Source organism: Podarcis gaigeae, assembly GCF_964106915.1.
Source record: "Podarcis gaigeae genome assembly, chromosome: 1".
Classification (NCBI taxonomy): Eukaryota; Metazoa; Chordata; class Lepidosauria; order Squamata; family Lacertidae; genus Podarcis; species Podarcis gaigeae.
In genome coordinates, this window is record NC_139678.1 from 75420051 (window position 1) to 75435536 (window position 15486).

Genomic DNA, 15486 nt, shown 5'->3' on the forward strand with positions numbered 1-15486 from the left:
CACAGCTTTCCTCCTCCTAGATTGTGTCACTGGCTATATTTTGCAGCAAAGCCTTTTATACCAGCTTGGGAGGACTTGGGTGGAGCAAATTGGCAAGCTGAACAGTCGCTTCCTGTATCTGGGCAAATGTTGTGCCTCAATTACCTGATTGTTCCTTCTCTGCGGCAGGAGGGGGGGGGGGGAATACTCCAGTAAACTGCAAGCTTTCCTCCTCCTCCCCCTTTATGTGCAATTTATGTAACTTTATGAATTTGGATCTCTTAGGAATAGTGGCTTCATGTATTTGGATATTTAAGAACTTGGCCACTGTCCAGTGTGCAGTTAAGCATGCTTATCTTGACTCTTAATTGTGGCTTTTGTTGATGGCTGCATCTAACAAATCTCTAAAATTGAAAAGGGGGGGGGGTTACTCTGTGTGTTGTGGTAAAGAAGGACATTTTGTGTATCTCAGTTTATATATTTCTGTTTTTATTAAAGTAGTTTCACGCTTGTAGGTAGTTTTGTTCTATGTTTCAGAAGTAAGTTTGCAGACAGAACCAAGACTGTGTTGTATCAAACATTTTAAATGTATTTTAAGACAATTTTAGACATTACTTACTTAAAATAGTGTACTGTGTAATTGAACCTTAAGGGGGAAGTGAGACATTTAGCTTGGTGGGGGGGCGGGGAGAAGTAAGTTTTAACATGTACAAGCTTGTACCTCCCATGTGCCCCTCTTCCCAAGCTAATGGTTCTTAACACCTGAAAACAGAAGTGACTTAGTATAATTTCTTTCATGTAAATTCCACCATTGGAGTTGTATCAGGAGCATAAAGCTCCTGCTAGTGCAGAAATCCCAGAGGCGTGACCAGATGCTACTTTGACCTCTGGGATTAAGTCATGCAAGACTTGATTTCCTGGTCCACTCATTATTCTCTTCCTGCCCGCGCACAAATGGACAGGGAAAGCAGTGCAGGAGCCCAGAGCTTTTCCCTAGCCTCATTCTGGGCATGAAGCAGCATCTAAACAGCCCTTATTTTTTATGGTTTAATTTAAATGCAGTTATAATCTAATCTAATTTGGTTTATAATTCAACTATAAGGTTTGGTGCTGGTTTGGATAGCTACGTGTCTTTGGATCAAATTCTCTTTGCACTCCGAAAGCTTTTATAAATTGTATTGTGTGCATTGTGTGCCCCCAAGCCTTCTGTTGGTTTTAATGGACATTTTGTTGGTGGATTTCATGGGTAACAGTTTTTCATTTATAAGCTTTACTTTCTTCTAAGACCTTTGTCTCCAGGGTCCTCCAAGTATGGCTCCCAAGGCTCATTTTGATCTTTGTTTTAGTTCGGTTACTCTTCTAGTGGCTCTAACACATGGTTTATCAGGTGTGAGAATCTTGTCCTAGCACACTTTGGGAACTCTGAGTTCAGCCTTGTCTTGGAGCACTACCATATCCATGAGTTCTTTTAAAGAATCAGTTGTAGTGGTGCTGACATTTTGTCCATATATGCAGTTTTGTTTTGCAGAATATGTCCTACCTACTCCATCATGAAACTTCCTGCCTAAGATTTGTTGTTTTTGTATTTGCATATGGTAAAAGCTGCAAAGAAACAGATGTCTGCTTATGTTTTAGCTTCCTGATTTAGGGCTGATAACTGGCTTGGTTCACATGTGAAAAGAAATGCCACCAACCTCTTGTTTCCTATTCTCCTATTCAGTGGTGCATCCAGTTTTGTACTATATACCATATTTTTCCATGTATAACACGCTCCCATGTATAAGAAGACCCCTATTTTTCTGGACTCCAAATTAAGAAAATGAAGGGAGATTGCCCAGAGTTGTTGAGCTTTTTAAAGGAGAGATCGCCAGTTGGATCTGCGCTGACACTTGCGCGTGCCGTAAAAGCCACCTATCGTCTGTCCCCTCACCGGCAGAAGCCACCGATCGCCAACCAACAGCAGCAACAACAGCCAATCAACACCAGCCCTTGCTGCAGCCACCAGTAACACACCCAATAGCCGCTGATAATCTCCGGCTCACAACAGCAACCAATCCCACGTCCCCCCTAAGCACTATCTGTGTATCAGACACCCCACAATTTTTAACATGATTTTAAAAATATAAAATTCTTGTCTGATACACGAAAAAATACAGTACTTTCCTTAAATGGCTCATACTTGCCTGCTGATTCCAGTTAATTTTTCTTCTCTCTGGTTCTTATGTAATACATTAATTTGACCATAATGGTAAAATCCCACATTAATGTTATTTAGAGTCCATTTCTTTACATGCCTACCCTATGTTGCAGATGTATATACATAAAATCCTAGGTTTAAACCTGTGAAAATACAAATCCCTCAGGTATTCAGAGCAAATAATAATGAAGTGATAGGATGTTCACACAGGCTGTTGATAACCTTACATCTGACTCATCTGAGTTGCTTAACAGTCTGGGCACATAAGATGCCTTTCCTTTAATCTTTGTTTTGATTCTCCTAAATCTTGAATAGCTTGAGAGCTTGTTTTTCTTAATTCAAAAGCAAGCTAGTCCAATTAATTTACTCTTGTACTCTTAGAGGTCCATATTATATGATTTGGAATTTCCATGCAGAATGGGATTCATGTTGGGATTGTGATGAAATCTGCATATCGATTGTGTGAAGATCTTGCATCTTTCCCTGTCGCTTGCATATTTTCTCCATGTGCTAGGGAACCAACTTCAGCTTCTTAATGTGCATATACAAACTCAGAACCACAATTTACCATTTGTGTACATGTTCACATTATATTCCTCCTTGGAAGTGCTCTCCATGTAGTGTGAAGCAGCCCTTGTTTTATGGAACCACTGCAGGTGCTGCAGTTCAAGTCTCATTTTAAAAATGCTTAGAACATTACATAACAGTTATAGTTCTGTGCTATAGAAATTGTGTGGGTCCACAGCATATTGCTAAACAGTCAGGGAGCGGCAGGCTGTACAGGAAGAGAAGCTAAGCAGCCTAATCAGAGACAGTGTGATCTAGTGATTTATGCAGGGCAGCCTGCCCGGGACTGAACTATTGGAAGCATTTCTTCCTCTCTGCCCCCACCCTACCCTTCCATGTGCAAAACTCGAGATCAGCCTGCTTTTTGTGTTAAATGTAGCTGTCCCACCTACTCTCCTGCTCGGTTGTCTGCGGCTTGATCTCTTTTTTGTGATATTAAATAATCTGGACACCAGCTACTTTGATTTCTTTCTCATTTGCCTTGTTTTGCTTAGGCAGTCATAAATACTTGAGCAATAAGTCATGCAGGCTTGAGAGGAAGATGGACTATCTGAAGCTGCTTTCAGACTAATTAGAAGAGGGCAAAACATAGCAAACTTGATTCATCTTTGTCATTATCCTTTGAAACTTAGAGAGGACGTAACATTTTTTATCTTTTGCTTTTGCTTTGCTTCAGCTGCCAAATTCTGCTCCTTTTTGGAAAAGGTTTTGAGGGTTTTGCTTGTAAAGAGGTGGAGTATTTTACATCCTCAGGCTCTTGTTTTGCCTGAACTGATTTCCTTTATATTTCCTGCTAATTGGCGGTTTCTGATTGTTCCCAACTGATGACTGTGTGAAACAGGAAAGACGTTCCCTGACCAGCAAAAGACTTTCTGACAAACAGGTGCTTCGGTTCTCATTAAACTAGGACAAGCAGATTCCATTCTGGATTTTTTCCTCAAATTTTTGTCTGCAAGCATGAGACTCAAGAGGAATGGGTCCTATACATTGAATAGGTAAGGAATGATAACCACTTTCATTTGTTTCATACTTCCCCCCCCCCACCCCTCAAATGGTATGGAAAGGTATAATTTGTTTGTGAAGTTAAGACAGTTGTTTTCCAAAGTTTTTCTATTGCTATTGGTAGTATGACCACATATTTGCTTACTGTATTTATTTACTGACTTTTAGTGGGAACTGAAGCAAGACCAAAGCATGAGTATTCTTGTTTGTTTGTTTTTTGGCAAACCTATTTCCCATTTTTCCATGTCCTCACAATACCTCATTTGGTAGATCACTCTTGTTCCTGATTTACAGAAGGAAACTTAGACAAGGAGAAAGTGATTTGCCCAAGGTCTAACTGTGAGTTCATGACTTATGCGGGATGAGCTAGGTCTTTCAGGAGTAAGTGCCAGCTTTCCATCTGGGCACATGGATTCCTAAATGTGAAGGAATGGCAAGGTGCCTTGTTAGTTGAAAGGAGCCCAACTCTTAATACAATGCTTAAAGTTTCTGCACATGATCTTTTTCTAAAAAAACACATGTTTGCTTTTTCCTTAACTCCTAGAAAATTGATGCAGTGGAAAGTGCTTTCTTGTGCAAGAAGATGCTAGAGTTTAACTTGAAATCTTGGATTTCATTTTGGAGTTTTAAATACAACATAAAGCTCATGGGGAAACCCTCCCACTTTACACTTAGTTTTGTAGCCCAGTTTTACCTTGAATATATCAATTAGTTACAGCTATATTTAATAATGCTTAGGTCTGGAAGATATGAACATGCTAGACAACAGCTTGCTTTTAAATATTTTGAATAAGATTACCATATGTTGCGGAATCCTGTGTTTGGTAGCAGCTTGCTATGATAACTTTATACATAGATTGTTTAATGCCATAAATTGTGAACATTGCTATTGTTTTGTAGATATCGGAAACATTGTAGTAATTCCTTTTTAAAGAGAAGACTCTTAAAGTGAGGCAAAGTGCAGAAACAGCTTCCAAGGTTTCTTAGTCTCTTGAATCCTAAATACACTTTTGCTGTAAGATCTATTGACTACAATTGATCTAACTTTTTAGATTGGATTTTCTGCTAAATCCTGACAACTAGGTGGTTTTCAGACACTACAGAAGCTGCACAAGGGGGCTTGGCAGATGCGGTAAATTGACAGCACCTGTCAGGCCCTGCCCTTATGTGCCCCACATTTGAAGTTTTATGAGGCATCAGGTGAAGGGCAGAAAGTGTGGCTATCCCAAAATGTGCTTGTGGGCCAAATGAGGAAGCCTAGCAGACAGGTTTGACCTGTGAGCTGGATGCTAGGCACCCCAGCCTACCCTCTAGCACTCAGGTAGCAGTATTATGGAGGGAAACTCACAGACATTCACTTGAACAATAGCAGCTTTAAAAGCTCACTGAGAAAGAAAAGTATTCAACTGCTGGTGAAACAAAGTAAAGATAAGATTCATTACTTGATGCAGGAGGTCCACACATAGGCTGCTACCATAGTAATGCACAATGGGGGCTTCTCTAATGACCAGACCTTAGAAGGCAGTGAAATGCACAAGAGAGTTGCTTAAGTTGAACTTTGAGGCCACAAAGAGTGACATGTGCTGCTGCTGCTGCTGCTGCTGGACTGATCACTCCTAGCCAAGTAAGATTGTCTTCCATGAACACGATCTTAACTTTCCGACTGCTGGGTGGTGGTGACCTGACTGGGCATGGTAATCCAGTCAGGGAAAAAGGGAGGCAGACTGTGTTTAGGGCACCTTTTCTAGCCCTTCCCCCTTTTCGGGGTGAGCAGAGTGCATCCTAAATAGGACTGAGCAGTTGTGGATACAGCTGCCGAGATACTAAACTGCCTCATTCCTTGAGTCAGGACGACTGAATCTGTATCCACCACCTATGTGCCGGTTCATGACTAGGGACTTCCAGATTTCATGATCCTGCCACTTACCATTTGCTGATTGCCATGGGACTTTTTGGGGGTTGGGTTTTGGATGGGTTTTTGGAAGATGCCTGTGTGTGAATTTGTTTTATGTGTGTAGATCAGTGCATGCTGACCAACACGTAGTAAGGCTGTATTCCGATGGCATGAGGGTCACACAACTAGTAGATTCTTATCTGCTGCAACCTTCATCCGCTTTCACAGCTGTTGTAACATGCCACCTGTTCTGCTGTTGAGGACTTCTTGAGTCATTCTTTGTCTAGCTCCTCCCCCTTGGCTTACCACCTTGGGCAAGCTTCCTCAACCTTGGCTCTCCATATGTTTTTGGCCTACAACTCCTATGATCCCTAGTTAGCAGGACTAGTGGTCAGGGATGATGGGAATTGTAGTTTCAAAACATCTGGAGGGCCGAGGTTGAGGAAGCCTGGCCTTGGGAGCATGAGATTCCTGATGGCTTTGCTCACAAGGATCATAGGAACATCCAAGCCCACTCACTACAACCAAGTGATGATCCAGCAAGTGAGGATATGTGCAACCTTCACGCCAGGCAACTGACATAATCATCACCACCACCACTAATAATACATTTATTACCTGCTCTTTACTAGTATGTCCTGGGTGGGTTGCAACAATTTAAAATTCAGCAATAAAAAAAAGATTGAACAAATTACAGTCACAAGAATAGGGTGGGTGTGAAAACACACATCTCAGTTGTCAAAGACCAGAGTAGAGAGGTACATTTTCAGCATTCAACAAAAACTGTATTACCTCCCCTTTCGAGGGCCATCCTTTGAACTTCTGAGGCTGGCAGAACTACAAGGAGGTCCCCGTCTGCTGATCTTAAGACCCAATTGGATCTGTAGGAAAGGATCCAGTCTTCCAGCTATTTGGGGCCTAAGTTGTTTAGGGCTTTATATACTAGTGTGAGCACCTTAAATGGAGCTAGAAACATCACCTGTTTTGTAATTGGTGTGTACTTTGCCTCCCTAAATTGCATCCTTTCTGTGAATAGATAGCTGTGAATAGATACCCTCCTGGGGTGATGGTCTCCTTTTCCTGAGACCCTCCTTCTCTGTGACAGCAGAGCAATTGCCATGCTGGGAGTGACTTTTTTGATATCTTAGTGCTCAGGTGCTATTTTGCTTGTTCAGCATTGCTGGTTTTTCCAGTGCCTGAGCACTATTAGTTCTAACAAAAATGCTTGGTTTCTAAATTAAGCAGTGCATGTAGGGGAGAGAATCTATCTAATTAAATCCATTCATAATTTGTTTGTCTCATCACAGGTGGCCTCATAACATTATGTAATGGAAACAATGCCAAAGAAAAAAGCTTTTCTTGTTCAGCCAACCTTTAACTTGTCAGCAGAAAAGTAGTTTGCCCTTGCAAAACTTGCCCTTTAATATCACAGGTTTGTAATTGCTTTTGTATTTGTCTTCTCCTCCCAAACAACTTCATAGATGTAGGGAAGAAATTAAAAGCCAAGAGGATAGGGCAGATACAGAGCCTATCTGAAACATTTGACATTGTTCCAGGTGAACCACCTGGGAGAGTGCCTCCCAAATGCATCTTCTCTTTTAGGAAGCAATATGAGAGAAGCAGCATGGGAGCATTATGGCAAGATTGTGTGGGCTGCCCTTGCAATGCCAGAATCCATTCTCTTTCCTCATTTACTCTTGTTTGCAGTTCTGTGTTTTTGTGACATCTGTTTCAGCATATGTTGCATGTGACTTCATCCTACTAGAATGATTGAGTCCTGACAGGTTGCTTGCTTGCCAAACAGATTTGAGCATCTCCCCTCCACTCTGTCTTGGGGAAAGTTCGCAGTTGTTCTTTTAGTTCTTTGATCTAGATCCTCAACACAAGATAAAGGTGATGTGTTCAGTACATTATCTGTTTTGTGCAACTTCGCTTATAGTGTGGAAATATGAACAATCACCTACAACAGTGGTGGCAATACTTTAGGGTATGTGATATTTCCTTGTTTGTAGTCATCTGCCACATGTGATAAGAAGCTAACCTTTAAATCACTGTAATGTCCAGTCCGTCAGGTTGGTGAAGACAGTAAACTTAGTATCAGTTGTTGATGTTAAATCAGTTGTTGATGCCTGCTGAGTGTCAGAAACCTTGGGCTATTTGCACCATGCATGTTCTTCATGTTTTAACTTGTGACATCTTTACCTTCAGCTGTTTGTATTGAGAATTTGTAACCAGTTTCCAATGCAAGTGCTACTCACAAGTTGACAATAAAATAGCAATAAACCTTCAAGAAAAACATGCAACTGCAGTAAAAGTGAATTGAAACAGCATCAAATCCAACAGCAGTTAAATAGAGTATATTTAGGCAGCAGCTCAGGACCTTTCTGATAAGGAACTTCAAAGTTGATCTGGTAGGATAACAACTACAGAGCTTTGCTTTGAGTTGAGAAGATTTCAAGATATGAGGTTGTAGAAGAAGTCATGTACACATACCCAAATATAGGTTTGATTCATCTTATTTAGGGTTATTTCAAAACATAAGAATTTTTCGCGCTTTCTGACCCCATTGTTGGGGAAGAGGTAACATGAAATCCTGAGGCCCATTCCCAGTTGCACTTATCCACTGGAGTTGCTGGTGACTGAGTAGCCTTTAGTTGCCTTGGCACTTGCGGTTTCTGAGTAGAATAGGTCCATCATTTCACTTCTTTAACTGGGATGTCAAACATTTTTGCAGTTCCCTCCCAAACCGCTGTGTACAGTATTCAATTAAGAATTCAGATGTGTTACACAGAATCCCAGTAATGCCTGCGTAACATAACTACTCTTTAAAGCTGTAACAACTAAGACAGAGAGTTTCCTTCCGGAAATACTTCAAGAATGAAATAAAAAAAATTGTTCATTTTATCTCATTCTACTTGCCCTTATTTAACACCATGCAAACCAGACACTTGCAAATAGTTTTATTGCAGATGTCACAAATTGTTTTGTAAGACAGTGTTTTTTTAAAAAAAATTGTTTTTCTCAGAGTGGTATCAGGCTCCACTTGCATCCCATTGCACCTAGAGAACGACTTGATCCAGAGCTATAAACTCCCAGGTGAGAAGTCATAGGCATTTCTTGGAATTAGAAAGATCTCAGGTTTTCATTTCAGACAGGTGGGAGGGGGAGAGAGGAAAGACTTTCACAATACAGTGGTACCTCGGGTTAAGTACTTAATTCATTCCGGAGGTCCGTTCTTAACATGAAACTGTTCTTAACCTGAAGCACCACTTTAGCTAAAGGGGCCTCCTGCTGCTGCTGCGCCGCCGGAGCCCGATTTCTGTTATTATCCTGAAGCAAAGTTCTTAACCTGAAGCACTATTTCTGGGTTAGCGGAGTCTGTAACCTGAAGCGTGTGTAACCTGAAGCATATGTAACCCGAGGTACCACTGTAATTGGGTTCCATGAGAATAGATTCTTAGAGGAAATGGGAGTTTAGGGCTTGAGGAAAGAAGCCTTCCAGCGCTGCAAGTAACCCACAAATGTTACTAGCTTGCCTGCTCACTCAGACCCTAGGATGTTTGCTGTCTAAAAGAAAAAAAAAGTTTGAAATGCTTTCCTTGCTATTTGCCTAGAGGAGATTTACTAGTCATACATTAGCACATAAGTATCTGTTCACAGGCTTTCTCCTCATCCTTTTACATCTTCAAGGTTGAAGCATGAATTGCTGTACTCCCTGTTCTCCTTGTGCTTGGTATCATTGTGCTCTCCAGCTTGGCTTCTCATTTGCAACTGTTCTTCAGTGTTTATTTACACTGCAGATTTTTCTATACCATGAAGGTCATTATCACAGTAATTTGCTTACTGTTATACTTAGGCACTTTTCTTGGTAAGTTTTTAAAAACATTTCTCCATTCTGAGTTCTTGCTGCTGTACCCTGTGTGTCTGGCATATAGCTTTGCAGCATTTGCTCATGTACCTGTTATGTATGTGTTTGTATTAAGCCTATTTACTAAGGCATATTAAATTATGAGGATGCATATTAAAAGGAATAACTACCTACTTTATATTGTAAGCCACCCTCTGATCCTTGGATGAAGGGCGGCATAGAAAATACATACATACAAACAAACATACATACATACATACATACATACATATATACTACTTTAGAGCCTGTCTACTATGTATTCTGATCATGACAGCAGTTGTTTGCATGCTCAGTTCAATACTCATGGCAAAGAATTTCGCTGGAACATCATACCAAGCAGTTATGGAGCCCAATGTTGGGCAGTGAATTCTTGGTATACCAGGAGGTAGTTCTTGGTCATTCACTTCCAGGTAGCTGGTATGCCACAAGTGATTAAGTACATGTAAATGCTGACAGGCAGACATATAAAAACATAGATAGGCTAATAGCTTATGTAAACTTATTTATAATTTTTTTTAGTGAGCTTTTAGCTTCCCCATCATGAGTTGTTGATTAGCATCATTCTGCGTACACCATATTATTATAGTGCCACATAATGCACATTTTTCAAAACTAGCAATCCATGCTGAACTTTGCTGTGAACAAATGGGGACCTGCAAGAAATTGGGGAGACAGTGCCCCCTATTCCCAGCCAAAAGAATCCACCCAGCAGGAAGCCATGGCCAATGGTACCAAATGTCACCAAGAGATCAAGGAGCATCAACAGGGTCACCATCTCCTATCTCTCTCCTGATAGATATCATCTGCCAGGGTGACCAGAGCCGTAGTAAGGTAAAGGTACCCCTGACCGTCAGGTCCAGTCGTGGACGACTCTGGGGTTGCGCGCTTATCTTGCTCTGTAGGCCGTGGGAGCTGGCGTTTGTCCACAGACAGCTTCCGGGTCATGTGGCCAGCATGACTAAGCCACTTCTGGTGAACCAGAGCAGCGCATGGAAACGCCGTTTACCTTCCTGCCGGAGCGGTACCTATTTATCTTCTTGCACTTTGATGTGCTTTCGAACTGCTAGGTTGGCAGGAGCTGGGACAGAGCAATGGGAGCTTACCCCATCGTGCAGATTTGAACCAACGACCTTCCAATTGGCAAGCCCAAGAGGCTCAGTGGTTTAGACTCTTGGCAAGCCCAAGAGGCTCAGTGGTTTAGTTCTGCTATAGAAACTCTTCCAACAGGCAAGATGATCAGGCTTTTAAATGGACTATGCATGTTGAGGGTCACACTTTGATGTGCTTTTGAACTGCTAGGTTGGCAGGAGCTGGGACCAAGCAACGGGAGCTCACCCCATTGTGAGGATTCGATCTGCCAACCTTCCGATCGGCAAGCCCTAGGCTCTGTGGTTTAGACCACAAAGTCACCCGCATCCCTTAGAGCCGTAGTAGGTTCATACACCAGCACCGCTGCATTTTCAGCCGTAGGAAAAAATAGATGGAAGCGAACAGAGATAAGGTCAAGGAGGGTTTGAGGTGGCGAGATCTGTCAATTCCAGTTCTAGCAAAGAAGCCGGTGATTTCTCCTTAGTGCTGCCGGGGGTTGGTGGTAGCAGTGTGTGCGTGGTGTGTAGCCTACCAGTCATTTGATAGGAGAGAGAGCTACATTTTATGGACAGTTTTCTAAACATGCCAATATTTGAAAAGTAGAATCCAAACTTAACCATGGTCCCTTTAATTTTGCCTATCTTTATTAACATCCTTTAGGTATGCTTCCCAGTATTTTTGTTCAGAAGGCTTCTGGTCATTGGGTACTGTCCTTGAAGTAAATGTGTATACGCCTGTTTGTGATACATAAGCACCTCAAGACTTTCCCTCATGGCTCATTCATTTCATTCACGTTTTCTCACCAAGTTTCTTATCACCTCCTGGAAAAGCATGCTGTACAGTCAATAACAATACATCATCACTGATATAACAGCCAGGAATGTTTTGTGGTGGTAGCTGACTTCATTGTATTTATGGTCTTCAAGAGGGGGTTAATTAAGTTTTTATTTTTTTTACCTTTTCCTTAAGTCTGATAAGGGTTAAGATTTTAGTGATTTATTTTCACACTCTCACAAACAAGTTCCCTGTGTGTGTGTGTGTGAGAGAGAGAGAGAGGGGGGGGGGGTCTGTGTACTTACTGTAAACCTGAAAGACTGTGATGCATAGCAATTCAGAATTCATTTTCTTGTGATGTTTGTCTTGCGGGTTCTGAACATTCTGTGTCAGCTTCCCTGGATTTTCAAAATATGAACCATTTCTACCTCCAGCTATGTGGAGTTCAGTTATAAACCAATACCTTTTCCTTCGAATTAAGGAGATCTCTATTATTAACACACCTAAATCATGAAGTATGGGTGCTTTTGTGGTGGGACATGCAGCTGAAATTGCAATGAATGCATTTTTTGATTCCTTATGTTCTATTCAATAGAATAGAATAGACTATTGAGTAAAATGCTCCCAACCCTTTCAGATAGAACTGATCCTGTTCTGTTTACTAGACAATCCTATGCATGTCTACTCAGAACTAAGTCCCATTGAGTTAAATGAACCTTACTTCTAGGCAAAAGGGTTTCATATTGCAACCTAAGACAGTTGGTTTGTGTGTGAGTGAAGGCAGGTGGAACTTTTAACACCAATGGTGCAAAGCTCCCGAAAATCTTCCTGTATTGAAAATCTTTTTCGTTTTCTTTGTGAAGACTTTTATTGTCTTTGGCACTAATTATAAGTAATTCTTGGATTGAAGCTAAATTAAAGATCCACTGTACTCTTAGCTATTGGTGTGCAAACTGCAAAATAATCCATATTACCAGGAAACATTTATATTCTCAATTCACTTTCCTCAAACCATAGCATTCTGTTTATAAGGTATCTGCATTTGAAAGCTTTTATTGGCTTCTTTAAAATGTGGAAAAGGGTTAAGAAAGTGAATGGTACTCTTTCATATTGTTTCAGCATGACTCCAATAACTGCCAAGTTAAAAGGCAATCCCGTTTATTGCGCTCCTGATTTAAAACTAGTCAGACTAGCTCTTTTAATGCAAATTTTGAACTTACTAGTGAAAGCAAATACACCAAATCTGAAATCCATAGCAGTAAACCTCTTTAACATTACATCATGTGCTGGCTATTTATAATAGCAATGTGCTCCAAACAATGCTGTTGTTGTCACCTCTGTTATGTCTGAGGGCACTTGCTGATGACCAGCCGCCCACAAATAATGAGTAGCCTTTTGTTCTTGGGCTTTCACTTTTTTCAGATGGAAATAGTACTATGGAGGAAGCTAATTTTATTTCTTTATTATGGAAATCCACCTTCCTACTACACATACTGGGTGTCAAGACTACTTACTGGTCATTGCAGCTGATGTAACAATTTCCATTACAAATAACTGCTGCAGTGTATTGTGGTTTCAACATATATGCAGAAGTGCTGAGTGTAGAATAGCACTGTGTCCATGAGTATGTAGGATCATTTTGATCTGGTAAGCTAACATTTATTATTTATTTATTTTGAGGGTTTAAATGGAAGTGAAAACATCTGAATTGTGAACACTTGAGAATGGAGGGAGTCCAAACTGTGGTTCATTCTTGTAACACTAAACTATTGTCTGAGCCATCTGCTGAAGTGGAACTCTAACACACAGTTTTCTGTGATTTATGTGCATGTTTAGTTAATAAAAATTTAAAAGAGGTTGCTGGTTATTAGAGTTGTGCACAAGTAGGAAAGAAGATTCCCATGAAGTGTTGGTTGGCACATGCCAAAAGCAGCAAGAAATATGCAATGCATTGTCTTTCTATACTTTGCAAACATCTGGAATTGGCATCTGTGCATAGACAATTCTATTCTGCCACTTCTCTGACTTGGGCAATGATCAGTTTGTGATACTGCTGTGCTTTAACAAATGTAGTCACTACTCCCAACAGACACTTAATCAAATCATGATAAATGATATTGGCTTAAATTAGCTGCGTTGTAATCTTAATTTGGTGTGGTAATTTTCATGTCCCTGGCATATTTGAAAAGAATGTTAATTGTGTTTTCTTGCGAAGGAAAAAAAATCATATTGAGAAATATATTAGTTTCCATTATTCTGGACTTCTCTGTCTAGGGATATAGTGCACACTGGCAATTGTAATAAAGGAATTGTTCTCCTACATTCTCAAGCACTTTGGCCTCTTTTCTGAAAGATGAAACCATTTTTGCAAATATTTAGCTGGGGGGTAGGCTAATAATTAGCTGGTTTAAGTATGACTGCAGTTTAATGCTTATCAAATGCAAAATTGGGATTTGGGTTGTCCATAGCTGTTCTCTCTCTCTCTCTCTCTCTCTCTCTCTCTCTCTCTCTCTCTCTCTCTCCTCCCCCCCCCCCCCAAGCTATCTTGGGGACAGAGGCAAGTACTTGGTAATATCAAACTATATTAGCACTTGAATTTTGTTGAAAACTGAATATGTGAAGTTGAATTGAGAGGGGAGTGCTGAAAATATATCTACACCACTGATATAAACTGACTTAACCGTCATCTTCCCTGGGAAGTATTGGGACCATAGCTCATGAAGAGAGAGGAGTATGCGATAGATGATAGATAGATAGATAGATAGATAGATAGATAGATAGATAGATAGAGATAGATAGATAGATAGATAGATAGATAGATAGATAGATAGATAGCAGCAACCTCTTGTTCTCTCTGGTTTTCAGATGTGCATGCTAAGGGTTATGTATCTAAAATAGCACCCCCCACATATAATAGATAAATTTAAAAATCTAGTACAAAAATGGGGACCCCAAAGTGAGGAATGAACACCATCAATAGCTACAAATGTTTTATTATTACTGTTACTTAATAAATTATCATTTATTAAATTTGTATACTGCCCTGTTCGTAGATCGGAGGTGGGCAGAAACAATTTAGTGTTTGAGGAATGGAATGGGGTTTTGTGACAGGGCATAGTTGATTGGAACACTGAACAAAAGTGATGCACACTGCAGCATTTTGTTGCAGGTTCCGCTGTGTTTCATGTCACAGTATTATTCCAGGTTTTTTGGTTTGCAAAATAGTATCTGCTAGATGGGCACACTTTTCCCAGAACCCTTTTGAACAATACAGTGGTACCTTGGGTTACAGACACTTCAGGTTACAGACTCCACTAACCCAGAAATAGTACCTCGGGTTAAGAACTTTGCTTCAGAATGAGAACAGAAATCGCACGGCGGCAGTGGGAGCTAAAGTGGTATATCAGGTTAAGAACAGTTTCAGGTTAAGAACGGACCTCCAGAACAAATTAAGTTCTTAACCCGAGGTACCACTGTACTTGCATGATAGTGTACCTGCTGCTACCTCAAAACAAGTAGCAGTGGCTTTAAAAAGTGATGAAGTAATTCTCCCCCCCCCCCAAAAGGTCCCCAATTTCATCCAAAGAATCTCTGTTGAGAACTTCTGGCTCAGCCAGAAACCATAGAAACTATAAACCTCTTCTGGTATAAATGTAAATTCAATATCTGGTTGATTGGCTTCAGTTTTCAGCTAGTTCAGTTAGGCTCGGGAGAAATAGATCACTGTTATTGTGAACTGCTAAATTCCACTTGGTTGTCTTAGAAACATATAGAAGCCAGCTCAGAGCAATGCAGTGAACTAGGAAAATTTTGTTACGTTGTCAGGTTCAAATAATTGTGTTCAAATACTTTAGCTTTTTCTTTTAAGAACTCCTTTTAGCCATTTTTTAGCCATTTTTTTCTGAGATGATTATCTTGAGGCTAAAATGAGGAAGAATGAAAATGTGGCCAAATGCAATTTGTGGGTTTTAGACTATAATCTAGGCTCAGTTTTTAGTTTAGATTGATGGTAGGAAACAGCAGTGTTAGGAAACAAAAATGCTCAGTTTGAGAAGTTTGTAAGAGAAATTGTCA

At 40.5% G+C, this 15486-nt stretch overlaps 1 protein-coding gene across 3 annotated transcripts in view; it reads left to right on the forward strand.

Annotated features, from left to right (window-relative positions):
* MOB2 (MOB kinase activator 2) overlaps positions 1-15486 on the forward strand; it is a 100335-nt gene that overhangs the window by 44378 nt on the left and 40471 nt on the right. The window contains exons 1-2 of one of the 3 annotated variants that reach the window (XM_083723570.1): positions 3608-3738; positions 4646-4723. The exons of 1 other annotated variant lie outside the window; for it this stretch is intronic. Coding sequence is in view for 1 of the 2 variants with exons in the window: in XM_083723568.1 (XP_083579694.1) it covers positions 3701-3738 (38 nt within the window). In the remaining variant the exon portion in view is untranslated. Of the gene's footprint in view, positions 1-3123; positions 3739-4645; positions 4724-15486 lie in introns of those variants that run through there. One more of the 3 variants, XM_083723568.1, reaches the window with a different exon arrangement.